General features: G+C 36.0%; 1 protein-coding gene across 1 annotated transcript; it reads left to right on the forward strand.

Annotated features, from left to right (window-relative positions):
* The first annotated feature begins 3829 nt into the window (after window positions 1-3829).
* LOC145802390 (ATP phosphoribosyltransferase 2, chloroplastic-like) lies at window positions 3830-24443 on the forward strand. Its single transcript, XM_082895102.1, has 11 exons — window positions 3830-3892; window positions 5262-5354; window positions 20518-20631; window positions 21049-21114; window positions 21210-21317; window positions 21445-21528; window positions 22642-22743; window positions 22860-22973; window positions 23047-23127; window positions 23332-23451; window positions 24327-24443. Exons 1-11 carry the CDS (start codon window positions 3830-3832, stop codon window positions 24441-24443), a joined length of 1062 nt encoding a protein of 353 aa, XP_082751228.1.
* The last annotated feature ends 2582 nt before the right edge of the window (window positions 24444-27025 follow it).

Raw genomic sequence — 27025 nt, forward strand, 5'->3', positions numbered from 1 at the left:
ACTTGGGGCAGTGGTAACCTCAGCCCACCTTTTAGCGCCTCCTCGTAAAGGGAAAACTTCCCTGGCCTGGCATCAGATGGCCTTTCCCTTGATGTTGGCAGCAATAACTCCACCTCAGCCGGAATCTGGTATTTTTCCCTGATAGCCTCCAAATCCACCGCAGTAATTGTGGATTTGTTAGCCTTAGTATGCCACTGATCTGGCTCTACCTGGCTTATTGGCCTTGGAGCCAATATTAGAGCCGACGCTCGCGATTGTCCTACCGGTTCCCCCACCCCCACCATCCGTGTCTCCGTCCTATATTGCGCTGCTAGCTCCTCTGCATCATCGTTTCCTAGAGGGTCCACCCTCACATTCACCACTTCTTCTTGTGCCATTTTTAGGGTTTGCTTACGAATCACTTCTGACGCAGGAGCAAGGAAGTTGAGAAAATGTTGAACAGGTGTGTCGTGTGCAATGAAGGAATTAACACTTGGGTATTTTGAGTTTTTGTAAAAAGGCAGGTGAAACGAATTACACCAAAAACCCGTGGTTTACCCGTATTCCATGGATCCACATTAATTTTCGCCCGTTTAAAAACCTTTCAAATCAACCGCCAAAACCGCCTTTTCAAAACCCCCCATCGTGACCTATCGTTTCATTTCTGCTCCAACGCTTCACTTCCCCCACGATATTGCCACGTGTATGGCCACGATGCACTGTCCCCTCCCCTTACCATGTCCTTTCCATTTCACATCATCACATGGCACGCCCCCCCCCTTTTTTTTTTTTTTTTTTTTGAGCCTCGCGCCGTCCTGGTCGGCACGCCTCACGGTCGACCCCTCCCGCTCAGCCACCCTTACGGTCAGCACGCCTAACGGTCGACCCCTCCCGCTCAGCCACCCTTACGGTCAGCTCCCCCCGCTCGGCCACCCTTGCGGTCGGCACGCCTAACGGTCGACCCCTCCCGTTCGGCCACCCTCACGGTCAGCTCCCCCCGCTCCGCCACCCTTGCGGTCGGCACGCCTAACGGTCGACCCCTCCCGCTCGGCCACCCTCACGGTCAGCTCCCCCCGCTCGGCCACCCTTGCGGTCGGCATGCCTAACGGTCGACCCCTCCCGCTCGGCCACCCTTGCGGTCGGCACGCCTAACGGTCGACCCCTCCCGCTCGGCCACCCTCACGGTCAGCTCCCCCCGCTCGGCCACCCTTGCGGTCGACACGCCTAACGGTCGACCCCTCCCGTTCGGCCACCCTCACGGTCAGCTCCCCCCGCTCGGCCACCCTTGCGGTCGGCATGCCTCGCGGTCAGCACGCCTAACGGTCGGCCTCTCCACTCGGTTCGCACTTTTCTTCCTTATTACTATTCCCTTCGTTGGACTAAAGCTGCACTCGGAAATGAGGGACTACTGACATGGATAGGCCCATAAGGCTTACAGCCCATAGCAAACAACCCCCAACCCATCGCTTGGGACCCATAGCATAACCCAGTTAGCAAAGCCCAGGACAGCTGGAGGCCATCTGGGCATGGAGGGCCAATGACATTCGGGTACATGGCAAGTGAAACACAGGCCACATCAGCAGACAAAGATCTGTAGAGTTATTGCCACAACACATCACCATTAATGCAGGCCATCACAGCATTTATTACGACAACACATCCCCGTCGGAACAGAGCCCCCTCACCCTGAACAAGGTAAGCTACGACACAGGCTTTCGGCGGAAGGGGGCACGTCGTAAGGGACAGTGAAATGATTACCAAAGGATATAAACAAGAATCGAACACAAGATGAAGGTTAAGCTTTTCTATATCTCTCTCTCTCTATACTTTTCTTTCTTCCACTACTGATTCGCTCGCCGGAGGGTTCACTGGGGGACTATCCCGTTCCCCTTTGGACTTGCTTGCAGGTCATCTGGTGGAACCATCCGCCTGGATCGGAACTTGAAGAGCTTGGACCAGCCCGACCCATCCACCTAGAACGAACTGCATCATCAGATTCACCTATTTTAAGAATTAAAATCAAACCGTGTAATGAAAAAACTAAACCAAACCAAGTGACTGGTCTGGATCAAATCAATTTATGTTTTTTTCGATTTTTTGCTCAGCCTTATGGTCAATGGAAGAATATGCACTCTTTGTTATATATATATATATATATATATATAAAATAAGGTGGCTTTAGCCACAGGAAGGCTAAAACCAATGTCCGGATATATGAATTTCAAAACAAATTAGTATTCCCCCATTTGTCGTGAGTGAATTCACCTACCCTTCTGTGACGAAGTATAGAGACGGCTCAACCTTTATAGAGTTTAAGTATAAAATGTAATAAAATAAAATAAATCTGAATGAGACTTTTTTCGTTTATATTGTCAAATTTTTATTTGAAACTTAATTTAAATTTTTTGGTTTTTTTTTCAAGGTGAAAAATGATGTTGCTTAGGTTGCAATGGCGTTGCGCGGAACTTCTTCGAACAATACAAAAAATTAATATTTTAGATGACAAAATTTAAGGATAAAATTATTTTTAAAAATTAAATATTTTTGTTGTGAACAGTATCGTTATTATTAGTGATGAATTATTATCTTTTTGAAACTAAATTTTTTGTGTCAAAAAATAATCACTGTGCTTGGTTTGAGTTTTTTGGATTAAGTTTTTTGAAAACTAAATTTTTTAGTTTTCGTATTTTTTGTTTTTAGTGAATATTTTCAACATTTTAAACATTTTTTTTTACTTTTTTAGATGCACCTTACTTAGATGTATCTAAAAAGTAAAAAATTTGTGAAAAAATATTTTAAAAAATTAATAAATACATAAAAATACAAAAAAATGTACATAATTTTCGTATTTTTTTTGTATTGTTAGTATTTAGTGAATTTTTAAAAAGTTTTTTTCACAAATTTTTTACTTTTTAGGTATAATTATGTTAGACATGTCTAAAAAGTAAAAAAAAAAATTCTTAAAATATTAAAAAAATTCAATAAAAACAAAAAAAAACACGAAAAATAAGAAAGTCGAATTTTTTGAAAACTGTTTTTGGAAAAATGAAACCAAGCATAGTGAATCTTTTTTGCACCAAATTATTTTGTTCCTAAAAGTATATTTATTAGTGATATTTTTTTTGCACCAAATTATTTTTACGAAAAGATGTGTAAAAAGTAGAGAAAAAATGGAATCTTTGACTTTTGGGTATGAATTGTTAGATTTTTGACTTTTTTAGTAACTTTTTGAATTTTTGACTAAAAAAATTATTTGCCAAACGAGGTCTTTCATTTGTTCATTTATTTTAGGGTGATTCTATTTTTATTTTATTTTTTTGAACGGCAAAATATAAAACTTTATTGATGAAAAAAAGCAATATACATGCAAAAATACATGAACAAAGTAGGGAAGTGTACTTAGTATCATAGCTAACCTCGACAATTCTAGCTAGGTTGGCACCACAAATGAAACAAAATCATTTGTTAACACTTGATCCAAATTGATAAGAAACCAATCAAAACAACCAATAAAAGAAAGAGAAAAAAAACAGAACAAGAGCGCCAATGCATCAATAGCTCATATCAGTATCAACAGACATATCAGGCATCAACAACATGTCAGCAGCACACCAGGCATCAACACCATACCCATCTTCCAATGCTTGGGGAAGAACCCAAAGGAAAAGGGTCACAAATTGCTTTACACCTTTTCCCAAGAGCACATCTATAACCATTAATTCTCTCAATACATATTATTGCTTAATACATATACAAAATAATTTTTAGAGTTTAAAAATATATTAGTTCGTACCTTAACTTTTTATTACTAGTTTTGTGATAACAAACCACGTGTCTTTAAATACACACCATGACACACACAAAAAGCTCTCTGTCTTCAGAACAGAGACCTCAATCTTCAGAGATCTTCATCGTAAGTTTTAAACTCCATTGCCAGTGGAGGATTTCATTTGGTCTCCATCTTCATTATTGTCTTGCTAGTGGATTATCGTTCTCCATCTTCGCCATCATCTCCCCATTGTTTTGGCGTTAAAATAAAAAAATAAAAAAAATTCATATTCATGAATACAGAGTTGAACAAGTTTAATGTGTTCAAAAAATTATGTCTGAACAAAGAGAAAAATTTTAATTTATTTTAATCGAACTAACTTTAAATGTTTAATTTTTTATGTATGAACATTTAATATTTGATGATTAATCTTAATAATTTGAATAAAATTGTTTATTTAAATATAAATAGTTGAACATTGTGTAAAAGTTCAACTCTAATTATCCGAACATATGATGAACAAACTTATTTTCCTAACGTACCAACGAGATAAACAAAAAATAAAATAACTACGTAATAAACTAACATTTTCAATATTCAAATCAATGTTTTCAATATTTATATCAGGACCAACCATCTCAATGTCATCCACGATATGCAAATCTTCAAAACTAATTGATTTTAATTTTCTTAAACCCTAAATCTTTAAAGGCAATAATGTTTTGAGTTTGGGAAATAAGTATAATGGAGAGCAAATGAAGTGAGTTAATTAATAATAAATATCACGAGTGTAGTGTGTTAATGGTGAAGATAATAAAGAAATACAGTGTTTATATGTTTAATCCCTAAACTCTATAGGTGATGATGGTATGTGAAGAGTATTTTGTGTTTTTAAATATGAAATCTTTGAATGGGTAGAATACACTCCCATATTGTCCTTAATGGTCTTTTTATTTGAGGATATTATTAGAATATAAATTTAATCTGTTAATGGCATGTACTGAGAGAATTAGTGATGTGTAAATATAATTACCCTTTATTTTAATATAAAAAACCGAAACTAGCTTTATTTTACACTTTTTATCTAAATTTCTTATATAATAACATTTTCAATTAAATATACTTTAAATTAACCTAAACTAGTGTTAACCTGTGCGATGAACGGGGTGTATATGACTTAAAATGAATAACTAAAAAATAGAATTGCAAAAATATATGATGTGTTATGGGTTTATGTTAGAAATTGGGCACTCATGTGGCATGACCCATGAACTTTTTGAACCTTATCCATATAAGTTTGAATTTGAATTCAAAACTTATTTGGACAACCACTCATGATATCTATATCTATCATATCAACTGATATGGATAGATGATATATTTATCCTATATATCTTATATGATATATGGGATATGTGATATGAAACAACGTATGTTTTTTTCATACTGACTCTCTCCCATTAAATAACAATCAAGCTTTTTGCACTGTGACTTGTGTGGGTGATACTTATAGTGTGGTATCACTCCACTGCTAGGTTCGTTGTTCGCATTCTTGAAGTATGTGATTTACCCACGAGAATTTTCGCTTCAGGTTCTATCACCTAAGGTATGATTTGAATTTTTTACCCATTGCATTATACTTTAATTTACATTGGTATCAGAACTAATATGGGTATTTTCGTGCTTGTTCTTATGCATTAAAATATGTTATAATTTTATATAAATATATATACACGATATATGCATGAAAATTAACAAAGGAGGAAGATAAAGTTCAAGGTTTGTGCACTTCCACTTTCATTAGATTGAGAGTGTAATACACCTCAATTTTTATATTCATTAAATGCCATTTTTGAGACCATAAATATTTTTATTTTGAAAAATGGGGTCCGGCAGTACTGAAATTAGACTAGAAAACAACCTGGAAGGCGGCGCGTGGCACACGCCATCTGATGCCGTCAGCGACTTCCACACGCTACCACGAGCCAGACACGATTTTTACGCGCTGCCATGTGAGTTGTCCGTGCCATCACGCGCACGTTAGTCGCGCTGTCCACGCGCGCACAGTGTGCTAAGCCGAATCGAGTCGCGCCGCTTTCCGCGCCGACTTGACTGGTTTGAAGGCTGGGAGTAGGGGTCTGTTTTTTTTTTTTTTTTTTTTTAATGTAGAATTGCGTTAAACGGTCATAAGTAATTCGTTTTAGCTTTGTTTTAAGCATGGTTGGTACTGTTGGACTCGGAATTATATTTTCTTTCTTTTGTAAAATTTTCAAAATTTTATGAAAATAAAAAATATTTTTCCTGAAATAATAATTCATTATTTCTGCTTCAAAATGCTTCTGGTGTTGCATGATCAAGTTTCTGGAGCTGAAATTTTTATTGCAGACCACTGTAATGGTCTACTATTTACTGGTATGATTGTTGCATTTTCCTATATTCTGGAATATTTATTTATGATTTCATGTGTGTTTATTAATTATTTAAAATTGTAGAAAATTTCAAAAAATTTCAGAAGTGATATACTTTCTGTTATGGCATAATCTGAATATTAAATATAGCATATTATTATTTTTGGCCTAGAGTTTCTTATATGCTGTAATTAGAATAGCATGATTAATTATTTTTTATTTAAATTCCATTATTAAATGTAACATAGCATGAGTTGATTGTGAATTTATTTTAAGATGCTATTATATGGAATTAAAATATTTTATCATGTTTTTTAGACATGCCATAGTCAGTGGGAGGTTATTTAGTTGAGAGAAATCTTTGTAGATTTACTCCCCAAAACTAATATTTTGTGTATAAATTAAATTAAATTTTGAATAATTGTCACCTGTGGCGCAAGAGATGATTACGAGCGCAACGGATTTTCGATCTTGCGACTTGTGTAATATTGTCACTATTTAATTTAGATTTTTGTGGCAAAATTATATTATGCTAATCAAATTAATCTCAATGCGAATTTCTCACTAAATTGACTTAGCTTATGGAAGTTAATTTGGTTGACCTAGACTTAGTAGAGATGTTAAAATGTGAACAATGTAATCCTATTATTCAGATGAGCAAAATTAGGTTAGACCTTAATTGAGCCAAAGTAAGGAAACATGACTCAAAGTCGCCGTGTTTTTGTTACCTTGTTTGGCACAATAAAAACTAATGTGTGCGCTATGGTTAGCGGCACGCTACATAGTTTTGGTTAGCGAGTTTTGTAGTTATGAAATTAGTAAGCCCTCAATAGACCTGTATATGATCTTGACTATTGAGTTGCGCAGATTGACTTTGTAATTTGACTTGTAATGATGTTGCATCATTGGATGAAGTAACATTCAAAAGTCACATCATCTAAGAAATGTGAGCTTAAATGAATTAGTCATTAAGTGTAAGATGCGTAGCCAGTATGAGCAGTGTTTTGCTCTCTATCCAACTGTTGGGAGTGGATGGAGCAAAATTTCATGCACTATAATAGTGTTCATTAAAGTATCACTTGAAGTTAAAACATTAGCGCTTAGTAGCAGAAAAATCTATTAACACTAAGTGAAGAGATCAGCGCCAAGTGATTACAAAATCTATTAGCATTACCAACTTGTCTAGGACTGGACACTTACTGTTTCCACACTTGAGTGTGAGACATGAGGAGGTGCTTCTTTGTATGATTCCTTAGCTAGGCTAATGTTTTTGAATAACGTTTACCACTAAGCGCAAACGTTGCAGCATAGTAATGAAACGGTCAAGACCAACAAGGTTGTTATGACTCTAAGAATTTGACGTATGGCTCATGAGAGCATTGTGTTGAATTAGACTCTTTAGCCTAATTTGCGCTTAAGTTACTTCAGGAGCTGTCATAGATTCATAGCTTATTCTCTCCTTGTTGTGGATAGTAGAATTAATTGCAAGTAGCTATGAAGCGAGAAACAAAGATGGCAAGAGGAGCATCGTCATCTTTCAACTAGATGTAGTAAAGTGAATGGAGAATAAAATTGACTTGAAGGTGCAGGGGATTAGCACTTACTAGTTAAATTTGCGACTTAGACGCACTTGATATCTCCATGACATCCTTTTATGATCTAGTTATATGAATTAGTCGTGAGTCATTACCTAGTTGGGCCTAAACCTTTAAAACTTGTCTTCGAGAACTAAAAAATTAGGATGATTGGAATTAGTTTATGACATTGGTCATGAACCGGTAGCTTATTATACTTAATCACATTAATGAGAAGATGATATGGATGGTTTGAGTTGGCCCTCCCGGGCCCACTCGTTTATGACATCCTGCTCTCATGTGAATGTGTAAATAGTTGCGCACAAATAAGTAGGAAAGCCGCAGAAGGGCATTTGTATCGGCGCATTTAGTCCACTATGATATTTGTGACTGGATATGTGTAAGGGTATGATAGCTAGCCCCAAATCTCAACACATTTATAGATTACAATACACATCTTAGTCAAGACTATTTGATCTCCCATAAGTCAAAAAGTTTTGAAATGTTTTTTGACATTGCACATATGAGGTCGAGATCAATTAGATAAGAGCTTTCGTGCTTTTAGTTTTGACCAAGGTAGCGAGTATCTATTTGAGTTATTTTTTAGAAAGCTCTGTGAAGAGAAATGAATGCTTAGAAAATTGATTATTCTTAGTACTCAGCAACACAAGAGCGTAGTAGAGATAGTGAATTAAGTATTGTTAATGTTAGGTGGATGATGGCGCAAAATGTTTCCTAATTGGGAATTACACTTTAATTTGTTGCTTATATCCCAGACTAAGTGTACACCATATCAGATTTTACACTCCATTTGAGCAATGGGTTAGCGGAGAGCCATTTATGGGCGATCTGTAACCGTTAATGTCATGCCCCAAACTCGCCCCTAAAAGTTGAGCATGACCAATTCAGAAACGGACATAAAAACTCGATATGTGTATCATAGGGGGCTTGAACGGAAGCAATTAACAACATGAAATAACATCCATTGAGCTAACACCTATATGCCAGGATCGCAAATATACCGTCGACCAGTTCCAACATATGATAAATAGACACACAAAAATAGATATTCACATGTACATGTATAAATATATATACAGATCCAGCCCCGCACGTGGGGGTGTAGCAAAAATATTGGTAGGGAAAATTATACATGCTTAATCACATAGACAAAAGATTGGTGGCTAAGGGTTGTGAAAGAAACTCCACAGGACGTATAGACTTCACCAACTGCTTGGACACGGTGAAGTTGTCAAAAGGAAGCAACCAAAGCTGAGCTAAGATCGACCTCCAGGTTGATTGCCGACAGAGACAAACATAACACAAAGTGAGCGAGGCTCAGTGAATAATAGTACTTAAACTATTCAATGATTAAACTTGAATTATAATGTACATAAGTACAGAGGTCATATAACTAATCTTATTCTGTAAACATTGTCAGAACGACCTTGGGCCCAATCTTTATACAGAGCGGCTTCAAGCCCAGTACCATATAGAATGGCCTCAGGCCCAACAGATTTTACAGATCGGCCTCAGGCCCAACAGATTGTACAGATCGGCCTCAGGCCCCGATATAAATAGAGCAGACTAATATCAGAGTTATACAGATGTACACAGCTTTCTCAATTGCTCATATAAGTTATCATAGGTTAACTTGTGAATAACAGAACGTTAATAACAATTATTAACGATAAGTAAAACGTACTGCTACTGTGAGGCCCCTGACCTTTTTTGTAAACCTTATTAGGTCCCTAAAATTTGAATTATTATAATAAAGCCCTTAGTTCGTCGATTAATCGCAAATTAAGCCCTAGGACTGAAAATGCATCACGGGCGAATCCATACAAACCCTAATCGATCCTGGAAGCTTAGAAATCACTTCTAACACTCTAATATTAACTACTTAACTCTCAAATTTTAGATTAATCGCTCTAAACCTTAACTTTCGATTTTTACAGTCATCGTTCGGTTATTTACCTTTAAATTCAAAGCAAGATAATACAAACTGAATTATTTTACACTTGAAATAGATACTTTAATTGAACCCAAGCCCGCACATTTTTAAATCACAAATTGACCCCAAACAAGTACTATTATATATTTATATATATACACTTTTACCCAAAAATATTTTTAATAATATATTTTACAATTTCTAAGATTTGTACAATATATATATATATATATAACATGTCCATCAATTCACCATCACATGGCTAGCCATCATACCCCCCCTAGACTATAATCATAGTACTTTAAAATCTCTTGAAATCTTGGAGCAATAATGACTTTGATACCTATAAAGATTTGCTATATATATGTGTGTACTTCTAACTAGAAGATATTTACATTAGTCCTAGACCTAACTAGATCATAATTAAATACATCATTAAGGTTCTAATCATCCTCATTTCATTACATTTAATGTGAAGCCCCAGAAAAATGTATTTGAATTATTTCCTTAAAGCCCCTTAGTTTCTTAAATTATTTCGAATCTTGCCAGATAACATTTTTAATTTTTATCGGAACAGGAATTACACTAGCCGGATTAGGTTCCCTAACCTAATTTAATTTAATTCTACATAAGTAAGGTTTCAATACATGTATTTAACTTCAAGCCCTCACTTCTTTTTTTTATTCAAAACTTGCCCCCAAATAGTACTTGTACCTTGGTATACCATCAACACCTTAAGGGATATGCCTAGGACCAAAATTAAATAAAATAATAACTCCAACACACTCCTCAAGGCTAGCCACCCTAGGAAGAAGAGAGGGGCCAAATTTTCAAGATATATCATCATGAGATTCTAGAAAAAAATACAACCTAGTGCCTAGACCTAGGATGCAAATCTCAAAACTAGTTCCATTCTAACTAGTATTAACCTAATCTTGAGTAAGCCTCCCAAATCATCCCAAATTCCTTTAAAATTTCAAACAAATCCTAACCTTCCCATCCATTTCCAACTAATGGGCTTTTAGGACATTTTACCCCAAAATTGCCTATATATACCACACCCTCCCTAGCTTGCAACCATACACACAACACACTCACTCACACACACATTTTGAGAGGGAGGAAAGCAAGGAAGAGAAGTCTAGAGGAGGAGAGGGAAGAAGAAGAGAGTTTCTTTTGCAAAGCTAGAAGGTAAGCCACCAACACAACCTTCTCTACATTTCCTTTTCTAATGCATGTTCTAAAGTTTCTGAATAATGTTCCGGATCTGCTGTTATCAAGTTCTTATGTCAAAAAAAAAAAATGCTAAGGGTTGTGTATTGATTTCTCCCCTCTTGTATTTTCCCCATTTTGGCATAAACCATCTTCTCTTTGTACAAATCTCTCAACTTTTCAAGGGCACTCTTTCAAACAAATTTTCTGAGTTAAACATGTGATAGATAGCATATTTTCCTCACAAAATAAATGGAACTTTCCCATGGTGGAACCCCCTTTTTATAAATTTACTTGTTTTGGGCATTCTACCTTAAAACCTGTTTTTGCAGTCAACTTTCAAAAATTTCAGAAAAATGTACAAAAATATTCTGAACCTATATTTTATGTCAAAACCTTCCTTTAGAAGTTATCTTTCAACTAAAATTGGTTTCATCGAAAAACTTTGAGCGGTTTGCAAGAAAATTAAGTTTTCGTAACGGTCGACGGATCTGGACAGATTCTGGACAGCACTGGTCTATTTTCTAAATAACTTAAAATCTGGAAAAGTAATCCCATTTCCGAAAAATGTTCTAGAAACTTGATCAAATTCTCTACGAACCATAGGAAGACCAAGTCTGGTGGAAGATCTAAAATAGTCCTTTCATTTTAATCTTTATGTGATGCTAAATCTGGAAAATTTGTTATGCATGGATGTTTTATGCCCTTGTGTTCATAAAAATGTTTATTAGCTTATAATCATATCTTGAGCTGATAATATATGTATTGTGGTTATGTTATTTACCTTTCTTATAAGAATGTTTGTAGCTTATAATCACATCTTGACCTGATAATATATGTGTTCTACCTTTCTCATCTTAAGAATACATGCTTATATGGATATCACTGTTTTATAAGTTGAACTAACCCTGTCTTAAAACACTTAATTCAACGGGAAACCTAATTGGGAGGGTATTGGGTCTTCGAGCACTTGAGTCTTGAAAAGATGATAATATGTGATATATGGATTGTTGGGATGCGTTCCCTATTCGAAAGTTAAAGTCTTGCGCAAGTGGTTTTCGGAACCCTTGAACGGAGCGGTTGTATTAGGACCCTAGGTGGTTTGGTGTGAGGAGGGATTCGGGCAAGGCCCTATTTTACCGTCTCTTTTGAGGCCCTGCGGTTGGCGCTACACGGTATATAACCGTTGGTAGGCATCCGAGGTTAGGTCTGCAACAAAGCAGCAAAAGAGGGGGCATACCGAATAATCCGCGTCCGATTCTTGTGGTTGGGAGGACGAAATCTCTTTGGGGGATTTCTAGTTTGCTAACATCTAACTAAAACCTTTATTTATTTAATTGAGTATTATGCTTTATTACTTGATGTTATAGTTGTGACTGTGTATTGGACTGGGAAAAAGGGGTAGGGTGTGTGTGTGTGTTTACTGGGCATTCAAAGCTCACGGCGTATCATGCCAGGTGACGAAGCAGAACTCATAGTAGAAGACGACGAGCCGGAAACCTTCGAAGACTTTTGGCTATCTTAGGAATACTAGAAATTTCCTTTTTGTTATTTTGTAAGACTCATATGAAGTTTAAAACTTTCTTTTTGGGATGTAATGTAATGGAACGAACTTTTGTAATAAAGGATATTCATGGCTATTATGTTCTATATATTTATATGTATGAACCTTATCGTTGCTTATGAGACCTTGTGTCAATACCTTCTAAGATCTGTCAAAAGGGTAGTGCGCTGCCTAAGAAAGCTGGACTTAGAAGGGAGGCTATTTTGACTCCTCCGGCGATCTGGGATCTTACTTGGCTATTGACCATAGGACTCATTAGTGACTCTCCCTTGTCTGCAACCAATAGCGTAGAATCGGGGCGTCACAGCTACCGTACTATTACTCACAGTGGGCTTCCAAAACCAGTTGTGCGGTCTTCAAGTCTTGACCTACAAATACAAACATTAGAGCACAATTTCTCAATATACATTTGAGTCACGCAATTGGTTCTTAACCTTATTCAATTATCCGTCATTCGATCATTCCATTATTTCTATACTTTTCTTATTTTATTTCATGCTCATGAGATGCATATGGAGACATAGGACATGTGAAAACCATGTAAATGAAGGTTCGAAAGTAAGAAAATGGAAGGAAACAAAAATCAAAAAATCTGTCCTATTTAGCCGCACGTGCAAGGGCCCTGGCCACTCGTGCGGTGGCCTTGGCCGCACGAGCGGTGGAACTGCAGAATACATTTTGGCCCAAAACAAGGTTGGCTGATCGTGCGGTAGCCCAGGCCGCTCGAGTGGTCTGGGTGAAAACCAGTCCGAAATTCTGCTTGAAAGGAAATCTCTTTTTTTGCAAAATCAACCTTAGATTCAGGAAAATCAAGGCCCAAAACTTTAGAAAACAACTTAAAACAAACATCATAACTTCAAAACAAAATTTAATGTTTCATGTGAAGAATCTAAATCTTGAATTTATGGATGAAGTCAACATCAATACACATGATATCAAATGCATGGAGTTTTATCCTCCATCTTCAAAATCATGCAAGAAGATAAGCTTATGAACATGGATTAGAGGATGTGCAGCCATGTATGAAAAATTATGAGTCATCTTTCTTCAATTCCACATGCTCAGCCCAATTTCTTCCTGGTTTGAAACATGTTTGGTTCCAACCACTTATGTGTATATATATATAGCCCTCTAAGTATGTAGGTGAACTCCCCATAACATGTAAAATCAAGAGGGGAAAGGTGAAATTTCTTATCACAAAGCTTGAAACCAACAACACAACTTCAAATACAATTAAGCAAAGAACACACACACACACTCTCTTGATCTTAATCACAACCCTAACTTCTATATTGTCGATAATTTCTTACTCATTAGTCAAGAGAGGCTTAACAAAAGTAGATAATACATACCTTAAGCTTAAATTCCTACAAACCCTCTCAAATTTCCCAATCTTCTCCCTATTGAACTTTCTTCTTCCTCTCTAGCTTTCTTCTTTTCTAGCTCTCTCTCTCAGGAGATATTTTTGGTGTGAAGGCTTCTAAGTCAAATGTTCAAAGAGACACACACACACATATATATATATATATATAAAGGTTGAATAAAGACAAAATTCAATCAGTTTAATCATCCCAAATCAATTTTTTACAGAAAATCACATTATGATCTAAAAATCATGCTGATCTCAATTATAAGGTTAATTTCAGATTATCAAGCCTCTAAGGCTTCCAAGTTCTGATCCGAACATCACAATTACAACAAATATTTTTCTTATGAGACAAATATGAATCTATAATCATAAGACTCACTCAATTTAACTTAATTTCACATGGAATTTCACAGCAAGCACATAAATGCACAGAGTAAGGATCTGAAAGCATACCAGAAAACATGTACGAGGGTCGGTTTATTACAGTTAAGCAGCTTATCTTTATTTTACTTCTCATAAGGTTGCGAAGTTAAGACCTGGGGTTGTACAACGCAATATTGTATGATGTCCTGTAAACACATAGGGTCATGTGGCGCATTATTGTATGCTCTCATGTAAACCCTCTGGGTCATGTGCATATAGGTACGCAGCTTTGTGGTAGTGTAAATAAGTCACATAAAGTTTTCTTAGTAAATGTGACGTGAATAGAGTTTTGGAACTCTATAAGATAGAGAATTCTAAGCATAGCGCTTTCATGTAGGCTAGTTGAGAATGGAAAGAAATTTCCAATATCCTAGGGACAATGAGAGCGATGTGCCTACTAATGGATTACTCCATTAGAGAAGAATACTCTATATTCTTAGTTGTGTGGTAGCGAATGTGAAAATTTTCCACATTATCACTGGCTGATTGAGAGGAAAACATTCATGATTGCTCCGTAAGATGATAAAGAGCTTAGGATAATGCCAAAGGCTCTAGTCCCCTGTTTTTACAAAGTCGATCAATGTTGCACAGTTGAAGACAAAGTCTTTGAGGATTAACCATTTCTATAATTTGGTTGACTTTCCCTTAAGACGCGAAACTATTCTAAAGTTATGCGCATTTTGGATAGTCATTGTTGAGGCATAAGGCTCGCTAGATACCGAAAAGTCGCACCATTGAGAAATATGTAGACCATGAGAAGCCTTCCTCTTGGGGAGTGAGGTTATTTTGACGTAGGCTATGATTGACATAAGTTCGGAACATTGATTTATGGACATTGTGACCCAACTCCTCATTAGAGAATTGGATAAGTAGATCCATAGGGATTTACCTTATGCTTTTATGGTGAAAAGTTAGGAGCGCAAAAAGGTTGCTAGTTCCAATAAATCTTTTACAGCCTAAAACAGTTATCCAAATAGTGATTCTTAGATTTCGTCAAGCCATGATAGGCCAACGATGATCAATGAAGACCACTGAGGCATGATTAATGTTCCAAAAGAAGTTTTTCCTTACTTAGTCATTATGAACCAAGAATTTATAATGTTTTCGCCACCTAAGGTGGGCAATCCTCTATTTTAGATATGATGGACATGGGTGATATAATTTATATGCTCGGATGTACGATCCTTAGGGATTGTTTTGGGAGAATTTTCGATTTGTCTTTGATGACTTACATAAAGAATATCTTAGAATGATTCTAGATGCAAAATTGCAAACCCATTGACTTACCTATCAATAAAAGTCAGAGCCTTAGCTATTGAGTGAATCCTCGGATTGTCTTTGAGAGAAACAAATGACCTATATTCCTTGTTTTTTTTTGTTTTTTTTTTTTAATTGTGGGAGCCTAAAGTACGCTATGTGGGCATATTCGGCATAATAAGTGTTATCTTTGGTAAATGGTCAATTGAGTTGTTTAGACATTGACCTTGCTCATTAGACTCTGGATAGAATGCTTTACTAGTAGTATATTAATTTGCTCATTGTAAGATTCAATGCGCTAGTTGGGCGCATCTTGAATGAACACAGATTGGCCACCAAAATATCTTTAGAGAGGTTATTGCGCAAGAGGTAGTGATCTTGAATCACTTCATGTGAGGCGCACATGGTGGATTCCGTTGTATATACTTATCAGAAGAGGTGCTGATAAGGCTTATGTTTGGAATCTAGAATTGCGTAAGCTGTGGTCGTGTTTTTTAAAATTGATCACTTATTTGCTGTGAGATGATGGGATGTTGACACTATTATGGTTTGTTTCATAATGATTAGCAGATGATGACGTCAGCAGGCAAGATTGGCTTATTCACACGAGCAATCGCCCTTGGCGCTTGGGAGCGAGCAAGGATGAGACTAGTGGTTTATTTTTATTTGGAGCCAAGAGAGGCTTAAATTATCCACTAGCTATGTCGCCTTAGTTGGAGCCAAGATGAGGTCTTGTTAGAGACTGACCATGGATATAAGAGTACCCATTATTTCCATGATGTGCCTGTTATGGATAGCCAGATGCGAGATCTTATTTGATGCCTGAGAGGCGAGCAAATAGAGAATTCGTGTTAGACACTAGGAAGTGACTTGTGCACTTAAGAGCGACTAGACTAAGATCTGTACGGTGTGTGAGTTTAACATCACTCTTTGGAAGAGTTACTTCACTATAACATGCATTCGTACTACATGTGCTTATCGACCCATTAGCGAGGTGAAAGAATGGATCCCTGCTTCTTCACCATGTGAGTCCTAAAAGTCATTTTTCTTAGATAACTTCACTTTGTGCCTTTTGTGACCTTTGACTATGTCAAAAGATGAGGAGTTGATGTTCAGCTACTTTGGTATGTTGCCTACGGTCATGTATGATTCGGCTTTAAGAGACATTATTGGGAAAGCGGTCAATTTCAAATTAAATGAAATGAGGGTGAAGGGAAGATCATCTAGTTCTACATCTCTGCTCTATATTCACTGTCGACAACTCACATCGCTCTCTATGGGATGCTAGTTGGGTGTGAATATAATGCGGGACCTAGGAGAGTCAAACATGCTCTTTCAGAAATTAGAGATGTTTTTGGACTGATGTAGCTAGATGGGTCTTGGTACATGAGACACTATTTCTGTTCATTTTGGGTTGATATCTCTATGCTGACTCATATTGAGTTTCTGGTATAGAGCTCCCACATGCCGGTGTTCTCAGCGGTCGTACAGTGCATTGACTAATATGAGATTGTTCATTTTTAGGGAGATTGAGACAGAGATGTGGCAGTGTTATGCCAACTCATGTGCGAGTGAGAGATGTTAGAAATTGGGCGCCTATGTGGCATGACCCATGAACCTTTTGAACCTTATCCATATAAGTTTGAATTTGAATTCAAAATTTATTTGGATAACCACTCATGATATCTATATCTATCATATCAACTGATATGGATAGATGACATATTTATCCTATATATCTGATATGATATATGGGATATGGGATACGAAACAACGTATGTTTTTCCCATACTGTCTCTCTTCCATTAAACAACAATCAAGCTTTTTGCACTGTGACTTGTGTGGGTGATACTCATGTTGTGGTATCACTCTCACTGCTGGGTTTATTGTTCGCATTCTTGAAGCACGTGATTTACCCACGAGATTTTTCGCTCCAGGTTCTATCACCTAAGGTATGATTTGAATTTTTTACCTGTTGCGTTACACTTTAATTTACAGTTTAAGTTTAATATCATCTGAACTGGTTGTCCTTTATTATTTATTTTCTCTGAGATTTTGATATCCAAAAACATAAAAAGTAATTCAATTAAATAAATAAATAAATAAATAACAACTGCAGTAAAACATCAAGAAGTATCATATAATCGAGAATTATGCTTTGCTATGATAAAAATAATATTCTACTGCCAACCCACAAACAAAACAATATAAAAGACTCAATTATTCAAGTTTCTTATTAAAAAAAATAAATTTGATATCAAATGTAAAAGAGTAAAATTAAATATTTCATAAAAACATATAAATCACAAAACTATGTAAACCCATCACCAAAATATTCTCGAAAGATAAAATTTTAAAAATTTATATATAAAATGGACACTCGATGGTTAAATTAAATTATTATGAAATTCTAAAATAGGAAAGACTTTAATGATACACACAAATAATTTTTTTTTTGGCAATTTTGATACATAATATTCAATATTGATGCAATATAAAAAAAAATTAAAAAAAAAAACTCTATAGCCGTCGAGTTTGGTATTATATTTATGATGTCACTCGCAAAAAAAAAAAAAAAAAAAAAAATTAGACAAAAAATGCAAATGTATGGAACATTTTAGCCATACCTATAACAATATAAAATTATATATATCTATATAGAAAGAGAGAGAGGAAAAGAGCAAGAACAACATAATAATTTTGTATGTGTTTATGTCAATTGAAATATAACTGTTTATGTAGGAGGAGAGAGATGGTTGGGCTAATCTTGTTTTAGTCCTGGTTGTGCTGTTGTGTTGTGTATCTGTTGGTTTTTGTGTATGTTGTGCTACTGTGTATGTGCTGGTTTTATCCTGGTTGTGCTGTTATGCTTTGTGTATCTCTTGGTTCCTCACCAACTGGTACTTGGTTTGATGCTTTGCATCATTCCCTCCACCCCATCTTTCTTTCTCTTTTATTGATGTCTTTTTTCCTTTCTAGTAAGGTTTCTTTCACTACAACAAAAAGCATTTTTGGCGACGTTTTTTAGCAACCAAATTGAATTTTGTTGCCAATTGTATGTTTTTGGCGACAATATATGTGTTGGTCGCCAAAAAATACACTATTAGTAACAAATATCTTAATTCGTCGCCAAAAATGGTTAGCGCCAATTTAATTTTCTGCACGGGAGCTCTAAAAAAGTTTTGGCGACGAAATTAATATATGCCGACGAAAATGTTTGTCGCCAATTTGGATTTTTTGGCGACAGAATTAAAATAGTCGTTGAAAGGTGAATGATATTTATGGCAACATAATAATTTTCGTCGCCAATAAATTTCTTGTCAAAACGACGTCGTTTTGAATCTGTCTTTTTTTTTAATGACCGAATAAACAAGATTGACCTAAAATGTGTCTTCTTCGTCTTCTCATTCCACAACCTGGAGCGGCACAGAAGAGAAAGAGGTATGTCTTCTCTCCCTCTTCTTCGTCTCTCTTTCCCTCTCCCTCTCCTTCTCCCTCTCACTCTCTTTCTCACACTGTTTCATCTTCCTCTCTTTCTTCTTTATCATCAATTTCATTCTCTTGTTCGGCATTGCAGAACACAACACAATCAATAGGACTGATTTTTCCCTCACACTCTCTCATCTTCCTCTTTTTCTTCTTTGTCATCAATCTGATTTTTCGGACTGATATAGTGATTTTCAGACTAATATTGTGATTTTCGGACTGATATATTCTAATTTTTGGACTAATTTTGGAACTGATTTTTGGGACTGGTATATTCTGAATTTCGGACTAATTTTGGAACTGATTTTGTATTTTTTAGGGACTGATATTATAATTTTGGGTATGGATCATCTGGTTTAGGAGGGTATAATAGTTTCAGGCTCTGAATCTGAATGTGTAGGAGGATAGGACTTAATTATTTGAAGTTTCAAAACTCCTGCAGGTTCGTTCTTTTATTCTTTAGTACATTTTCATAAATCTGTACATATTATTTTACTATTTATTGGAAAAGCAGTAATGAGCAGGATTTCTTGACCATTGCGTATGGGAATTGTTGGGGGAGAGTTTAATATGATGACTAGTCCAAAGTGATATTTGTTATTTTTATGAAGGTTATGTTTGTATGTATATTATTAGCTACCTATATTCCTGTATGTTTTGGCACACATTTTGGGTGCAACTCTAACTAGGCTGTAGCTACAATACTGACTAACATAAATGGCAAAACTGCAATTCATTCAATAGCACAAATAGCTTATTGTGTCCTTAAGGGTTCAACATGCCATTTTTCAGTAGAGTGACATAGCAGTAGAAGTCACATAAACAAAGATGTTAGGGTGGGTTTGAGCCCTTCTGAAAATGTATATTGGTGTCAAAGAAACCTAGACCCAACCCATCTTGCTAAAAGTTCAGGTTGATGATTGATCATTTTTCATTTCCAAAGAATATATTAGGCTATTTGGAGAAGGTTATTGGTTTTTGTTATTCTGCTTGTAATTACCCTAAATAATTTTATGTTATTTAAGAATGTGTTATCAAGAGATGTACTTTGTCTGTTAATATGGGCTACAGAGGCAAATTTCAATCTCATCTGCGAGTTTGCAGATGTGAACTCTGCAAGCCAATGCACTTGCTTACATAAATACTATTATACATTGCATGTTTCACAATGTTATGCTGTGTAAGCTTTCTTCTAGATGGTACTTTGTCCATTTTCAGCATTTGTTGTCATCCTTCCCATCTTCACTGAAAACTATGAGTGTGTGAGTGAATACATTTTCTCTCTCTTGTATTCATCCATTGGTTCAATGAATTTGATCAATAAAACCATGCGTTAGACACTATTGAAATATGGAACATATATATGGGGTAGTGTATTTTTTCTCTAAACAAAAATCCTGTTTTCTGCCACTTAGTTTATGCATTATTTTTGACCTCTTCATGCTCTACATTTTAGTATTTACAGTTATGCTTAAGTTTATGTCTTATGTAGCTGCATGACTTTTTTTAATGGTTGTTGCAGCTCTCAAACCTGGAAGTTTGGTTTCAGTGGCCAAAAGACATTGTACGGAAATTAGTATCAGGGGATCTAGACCTTGGTATTGTGGGTCTTGATACAGTTAGTGAATATGGGCAGGTATGAATTGTGCAAATGAGTTTTTTTATTCACATAAGGGAGAAGTCACAATTGTGAGAAGTGAATAGTTGATTGTATGCTCATGTTTGATACCTGTTGAGCAAGTTTCCTACTATGACTTATAAGTTTTGTTCATTTAACATACGCTTCAGTAATCTTCTCTAATCAGTGATATGAAAATTTCCTTTTGCTTTTGGCTTCGTACACTTGTGACATATAAAGATGGCATCTCCCTCTTGATGCATTGTTTTTCTTAAATAAATTTGATTATCAAAAAAGAAAAAAGATACCATCCTTACTGTTAATGTTGCTTTCATCTTGGCACTGCTAATTTTCTTGTGCACTTGTTTTCATTTAGTTTGATTTTGTGGGAAAATATTAACAATTGAAAATTATCATGTGAATTACTTTTCATAGGGGAATGAAGATCTAATTCTTGTTCATGATGCACTTGAGTTTGGAGACTGCCGTTTATCCTTGGCAGTAAGTCATTGTTCTCATTTAACACAATACAGTGGTATGCTGATTGTCACGTGGTTGTACGGTTGTGGGTATAATACATATTTCCTTTTTGTCAGATACCCAAATGTGGGATTTTTGAGAATGTAAACTCAATGAAGGAGCTAGCGCAAATGCGTCAATGGACACCCGAGAAACCTCTAAGAGTTGCCACTGGTTTCACTTATGTATGTTGCATTTCACTTTGTCCTATCATTTTTCTGTTGTATTATTTCTTTCTAAATAATTTTTATTTATAAGTTTCAATTAAGAAGTTTGGTTGGGATTAAGTTTGTAGTCCATTCTTGTGCACAGCTGGGTCCTAAATTTATGAAGGAAAATGGAGTGAAGCATGTTACTTTTGCAACTGCTGATGGAGCATTAGAGGCAGCTCCTGCGGTAAGAGTTATTTTTTTCTATAGTTTTATTATTTTTGTCAAGTTATGCTATCTCTCATGAGTATTGCACGTGATGCTTGCCAGGGAGAGTGGACAGTACATGAAGGCTTGGCCATTAATGTCTCACATGTTCACAAATACTATACTTATTTGTCAAATATTTCTTCTATCTTGTTAGTGGTTATTTTTGGTTGTGGGGTGTTTATATTTATCTCCAGTTTCACATATCTGCACCCTTGATTTGATGCAGTCAAGCTATGTTAATTGACTCTTCATATGTGTGTAGTACCCTTTTTCTGGAAACTAGACACTAATGTAAGGGTATGAGATATGTATGTGACACTTGTGGTTGGACATTCACCTAGGTAGAAGCAAGTCAAATAATTGAAGTTTACAATATAACTATGTAAAAATACCCTCTTTCTTCTTCTTATGATTTTTTTTTTTTTTTTTTGGGGGAGGGGGGGTTGGGTAAAAATTTGACCTATTTTCTAATTAAACCAGTGAAGCAAAAATTTGAACCCGAATTCCCTGCATGTTTCAATATCATTTTGAAGTTATACTATATATATGTATACATATAGAGGAGTTGGTACATGTATATATGTGTTTCATTTTCAAGATCTCAATTAGCTTCTTACCTGTTTTTTGATTTATTGTTGCCATTGGCTATGAATGTAATGAACTAACTGAATTTTGCTTTTTGATTTATTGTCGTGACATTTTAAAATTTTGGCAGGCAATTGTGCCTTCGTTTGTTACTTCTGTTTACATTCTTTTTTTTTTTGTTTTTTCAGTGATCAGATCACTGAATCTTTAATAAATGAAATTTTTAGAAAAGTTTACCATGCTTGACTTGCTATAAAAATCAGCTTCCTTTTTGTTCTGGATGCTGTTTTGAATAGGTAAAATTCAGAACAGTTCATTTTTTCTAGCTCATTGTTTATAGCATTTTTCTTTTTGAAATTGGTTGCTTAGTAGCTATAAAGTTAACTTATTTATTTGGCATTACATAGTTCCTGCCTCCTAATGCAACTCATTTAATATAAATTGCATTATATATGCTAGTTCCCAATGGTATTAATATTAGCTGCTTGCTTTGTTGTTGAAAAAGATGGGAATAGCTGAAGCTATTGTGGACCTTGTGAGTCGTGGAACCACATTGAGAGAGAACAATTTAAAAGAAATTGAAGGTGGAGTTATATTGCAAAGTCAGGTGCACTCTCTTTGGACTTAACCAAGCATGCCAAACGGTCTTTGATAATTTATTTTAAAGAGGGTCTTCAAGTATTAATTTAAAAGTCTCTCTACTTTATCTTCTGTTGTCTTCAGGCTGTCCTTGTTGCTAGTAGGAAGTCCTTGACCCAACGGAAAGGTGTAATAGACATCACACATGAAATTCTTGAAAGATTGGAGGCACATTTGAGGGTAATTGGACATTTCACGGTGTGCATAATTTATTTTTTATGTTATGGTTGTAGTTGCCTATAATTTCATTGTCTCATGCTATTTATGTTAGGTTACTGCAAACATGAGGGGAAGCAGTCAAGAGGAGGTGGCGGAGCGAATACTGAGCCAAACATCATTATCGGGCTTGCAGGTGAATCAATCTCTCTTTCTCTCAAAGAAATGTGAAAACCAAACCATATATGTTGTTTTATCCTTGTACAAGTTAATTCTAAATGGCGTGTATTGTGGAAGCACTCACTGGAGATACTTTGATATTTTTGAATTATTGATTAAATGTTGAGTTCTTCTCAGCTCCAAGAGCTGCCTTAAATGCTTTTCATGTTTATATATGCAGGGGCCAACTATAAGTCCTATTTTTTGCAAACGTGATGGGAGAGTAGCAGCAGATTACTATGACATAGTCATATGTGTGCCCAAAAAGTTGCTTTACAAGTCTGTCCAACAACTGAGAGTAGTGAGACACTTTTTCTTTCTTTACTCAATATATGCCATTAATTATAACAATAGAAACTATTCCTTCCCAAGTTCCCACCCATCCACCCACGACACGCAGAGAGTTAGAGAAAGACCACAAAGTTTAGGGTTTAGTCTTATTTGGGATAGAGAATGAGAGCTGCCACTTTGTGCAAATAATGCTGTAATTTAATTTTGTATCATGTCTAACTTCCCACTAGCTCACATTTATGGGACCAACTTTGTGTAATTACTTGCCATGTCAAATATCATATTACATATAGAACACGAAAACTTTCTGGCTCTGATGAGGACATCAAAATTTGACTAAGAACCACTATAGAATTTCTGGCACAATGGGCCAACCAGTTCCACTGGTTGCCAGCTTGTCCCTGATTTTCCAAGTAAAAACATGTTTCGTGTAAATAATGCCAGAAAATTGGTTAGTTTTGGTTGAATCTGATTTGAGGCTTGTTTAATGTTTTTTTTTTTTTTTTTTTTTTTTGATGTGTGTGACTATTTTAGAATTTGAATATAGGAAAACATTGTTCCATCTTTTTTGCGTTGAAGTGTACATTTCATGATTTGCAGCCTCATCTTCAATTTTTTTCTGTTTCATTTCTCCTATAGGAAAACATGTTTCCTGTTTCATTTGCAGTCTCATATGGATTTTATCTGGTCCCTCTTAATTTTTGGTTCCATTTCTTCTTTGGCCTTTTGAAGTTTTTGGGACTCTCATATTGACTTTCTGGAACTCTTCATATGTGTGTAGTACCCTTTTTTTGGAAACTAGACACTAATGTAAGTATGCCAATTAATAGAGTTACATATTTATGTAAATGATGGTATTTGTTGAAGTTGTTTACAAATTGATAGGAAGCTTTGAAAAAGCGACATGAAGAGTCTTTAGAGCCTGGGGCAATACCTTTAACTCAGGAGCAGCTGTCAATCGAGATTTTTGGAAAGAACAAATTGCAGCCCAGAACCTGGTAGCACAAGAGCAAGCTAAAATGATTGAAATGCAAAATAAAAGATTTGAAGAGATTGAGAAGTTTACGAGGATGACCAAGGATCAAGCAGGCATGTAGGTTGATGAAAATGATTATTCATCAGAGGAATCTTATTGACAAACACTTTTGTAAGTATATTTTTCATAATTTACTTTTCAAATCACTACAAGCATTTCATTTAATATGTCTGGTTGTGTTGAACAAACGGGACCTTGATTAGATCTCCGGTTAGAAAATTATAAGGAAAATTGTAAAACACAAGACTTAAAAGGCTCGTTAGGGGGCCGAAATTGTGAAATGACCACCGAAACCATCGAAACTTGGCACGGACAGCTTGTTCAAGCCTAAATAGACTTGTAGGAAAAAGCGGGACCTCTATTGGATCTCCAGTTAGAAAATTAGAAGGAAAATTATAAAACACAAGACTTAAAAGGCCCGTTCGGGGGTCGAAATTGTGAAATGACCACCGAAACTTGGCACGGACAGCTTGTTCAAGCCTAAATAGACATGTAGGAACAAACGGGACCTCGATTGGATCTCCGGTTAGAAAATTAAAAGGAAAATTGTAAAACATAAGACTTAAAAGGCCCGTTCGAGGGCCGAAATTGCGAAATGACCACAGAAACCACCAAAACTTGGCATGGACGGATTTTTCAAGCCTAAATAGACTTGTAGGAACAAACAGGACCTTGATTGGATTTTCGGTTAAAAAATTATGAGGAAAAATGTAAAACACAAGACTTAAAAGGTCCGTTCGGGGGCCGAAATTTCGAAATGACTACCGAAACCACCGAAACTTGGCACGGACAGCTTATTCAAGCCTAAGTAGACTTGTAGGAACAAACAGGACCTCAATTGGATCTTCGATTAGAAAATTAGAAGGAAAATTGTAGAACACAAGACTTAAAAGGCCCGTTTGGGGGCTGAAATTGCGAAATGACCACCGAAACCATCGAAACTTGGCACGGACAGCTTGTTCAAGCCTAAATAGACTTGTAGGAACAAACGAGACCTCGATTGGATTTTCGGTTAAAAAATTAGAAGGAAAAATGTAAAACACAAGACTTAAAAGGCCCGTTCGGGGGCCGAAATTTCGAAATGACTACCGAAACCACCGAAACTTGGCACGGACAGCTTGTTCAAGCCTAAGTAGACTTTTAGGAACAAACGGGACCTCAATTGGATCTCCGGTTAGAAAATTAGAAGGAAAATTGTAAAACGCAAGACTTAAAAGGCCCGTTCGGGGGTTGAAATTGCGAAATGACCACTAAAACCACCGAAACTTGGCACGGATAGCTTGTCTAAGCCTAAATAGACTTTTAGGAACAAACGGGACCTCGATTGGATTTCCGGTTAAAAAATTAGAAGGAAAAATGTAAAACACAAGACTTAAAAGGCCCGTTCGGGGGCTGAAATTTCAAAATAACCACCGAAACCACCAAAACTTGGCACGGACAGCCTTTTCAAGCCTAAATAGACTTGTACGAACAAACGGGACCTCTATTGGATCTCCGGTTAGAAAATTAGAAGGAAAATTGTAATACACAAGACTTAAAAGGCTCGTTCAGGAGTCGAAATTGCGAAATGACAACTGAAACCACCAAAACTTGGCACGGACAGCTTGTTCAAACCTAAATAGACTTGTAGGAACAAATGGGACCTCGATTGGATTTCCGGTTAGAAAATTAGAAGAAAAAATGTAAAACATAAGACTTAAAAGGCCCGTTCGAGGGCCAAAATTACAAAATTACCACTGAAACCACCGAAACTTGGCACGGGTAGCTTGTTCAAGCCTAAATAGAGTTGTATGAGCAAACAGCACCCGATTGGACTTCCCGTTACAAAATTAAAATCAAAATTGTGAAGTTCGTGTAACAACCCGACCCTCATATATGCTTGTGATATATGTTCGTCCTTTATTCTATGCTGTTAAATGACTAAGATGAAGCTGTACAAGAGAATAAGTTCAAGTAACTATTTTGTAATGTGTTGTGGAATGAATTGTATCTGTTAGGAAAGAAATGTATCTGTTACTACTCGAATGATAAAGTAGAAATTGAGGGCCTTAGCGGCTTAATAAGTCAAAATTGATCATATATTTGGAACCAGCATAATTTTTAGGTAATATTAAGCACTTCTGTGAAATTGCAATTTTCGGATGTGTAAACGATAGATTTTCGTCTTATTCTCTCCTTATGGAAATATATATGTGATCTTGGTCATTTGACAAACAAAAGAACTCATAACTCTAGACTTGAGAAGTGAAGGGATAGAGAAAGAAGGTCCTCAAGAAGGTTGAGATTTGGGCTTAAGGTATGTAAATGTTTGTCTAATTTCCATCCACAACCCTTCTTGTCATAATTTATGTGAAGATGTTTCTATAATCTTGTTCCTCAGAGTTGGAATTGTAGTGATGTGAGTATGAGAGGTAGCAAATTAGCAAGATGATCTTACCTTGCATGTTTTGATTCAATTTGAAGTATCTATGAGAAACTTTACTCTATTTCTTCAATTGACTTGTTTGAATTCAAGTATGTGGTATGATTTTATGTTTATGAGTCGAGA

The sequence above is a fragment of the Camellia sinensis genome, chromosome 11, assembly GCF_055761805.1.
Source record: "Camellia sinensis isolate YWXY chromosome 11, ASM5576180v1, whole genome shotgun sequence".
NCBI lineage: Eukaryota > Viridiplantae > Streptophyta > Magnoliopsida > Ericales > Theaceae > Camellia > Camellia sinensis.

Bases quoted from the DNA above. Each gene is read 5' to 3' on its own strand.
- LOC145802390 (XM_082895102.1), top strand. From the start codon at position 3,830: ATGACACACACAAAAAGCTCTCTGTCTTCAGAACAGAGACCTCAATCT. The intron at 21,318-21,444 runs GTATGTTGCATT...TCTTGTGCACAG, and splicing joins TTGCCACTGGTTTCACTTAT to CTGGGTCCTAAATTTATGAA. The intron at 22,744-22,859 runs GTGCACTCTCTT...TGTTGTCTTCAG, and splicing joins GAGTTATATTGCAAAGTCAG to GCTGTCCTTGTTGCTAGTAG.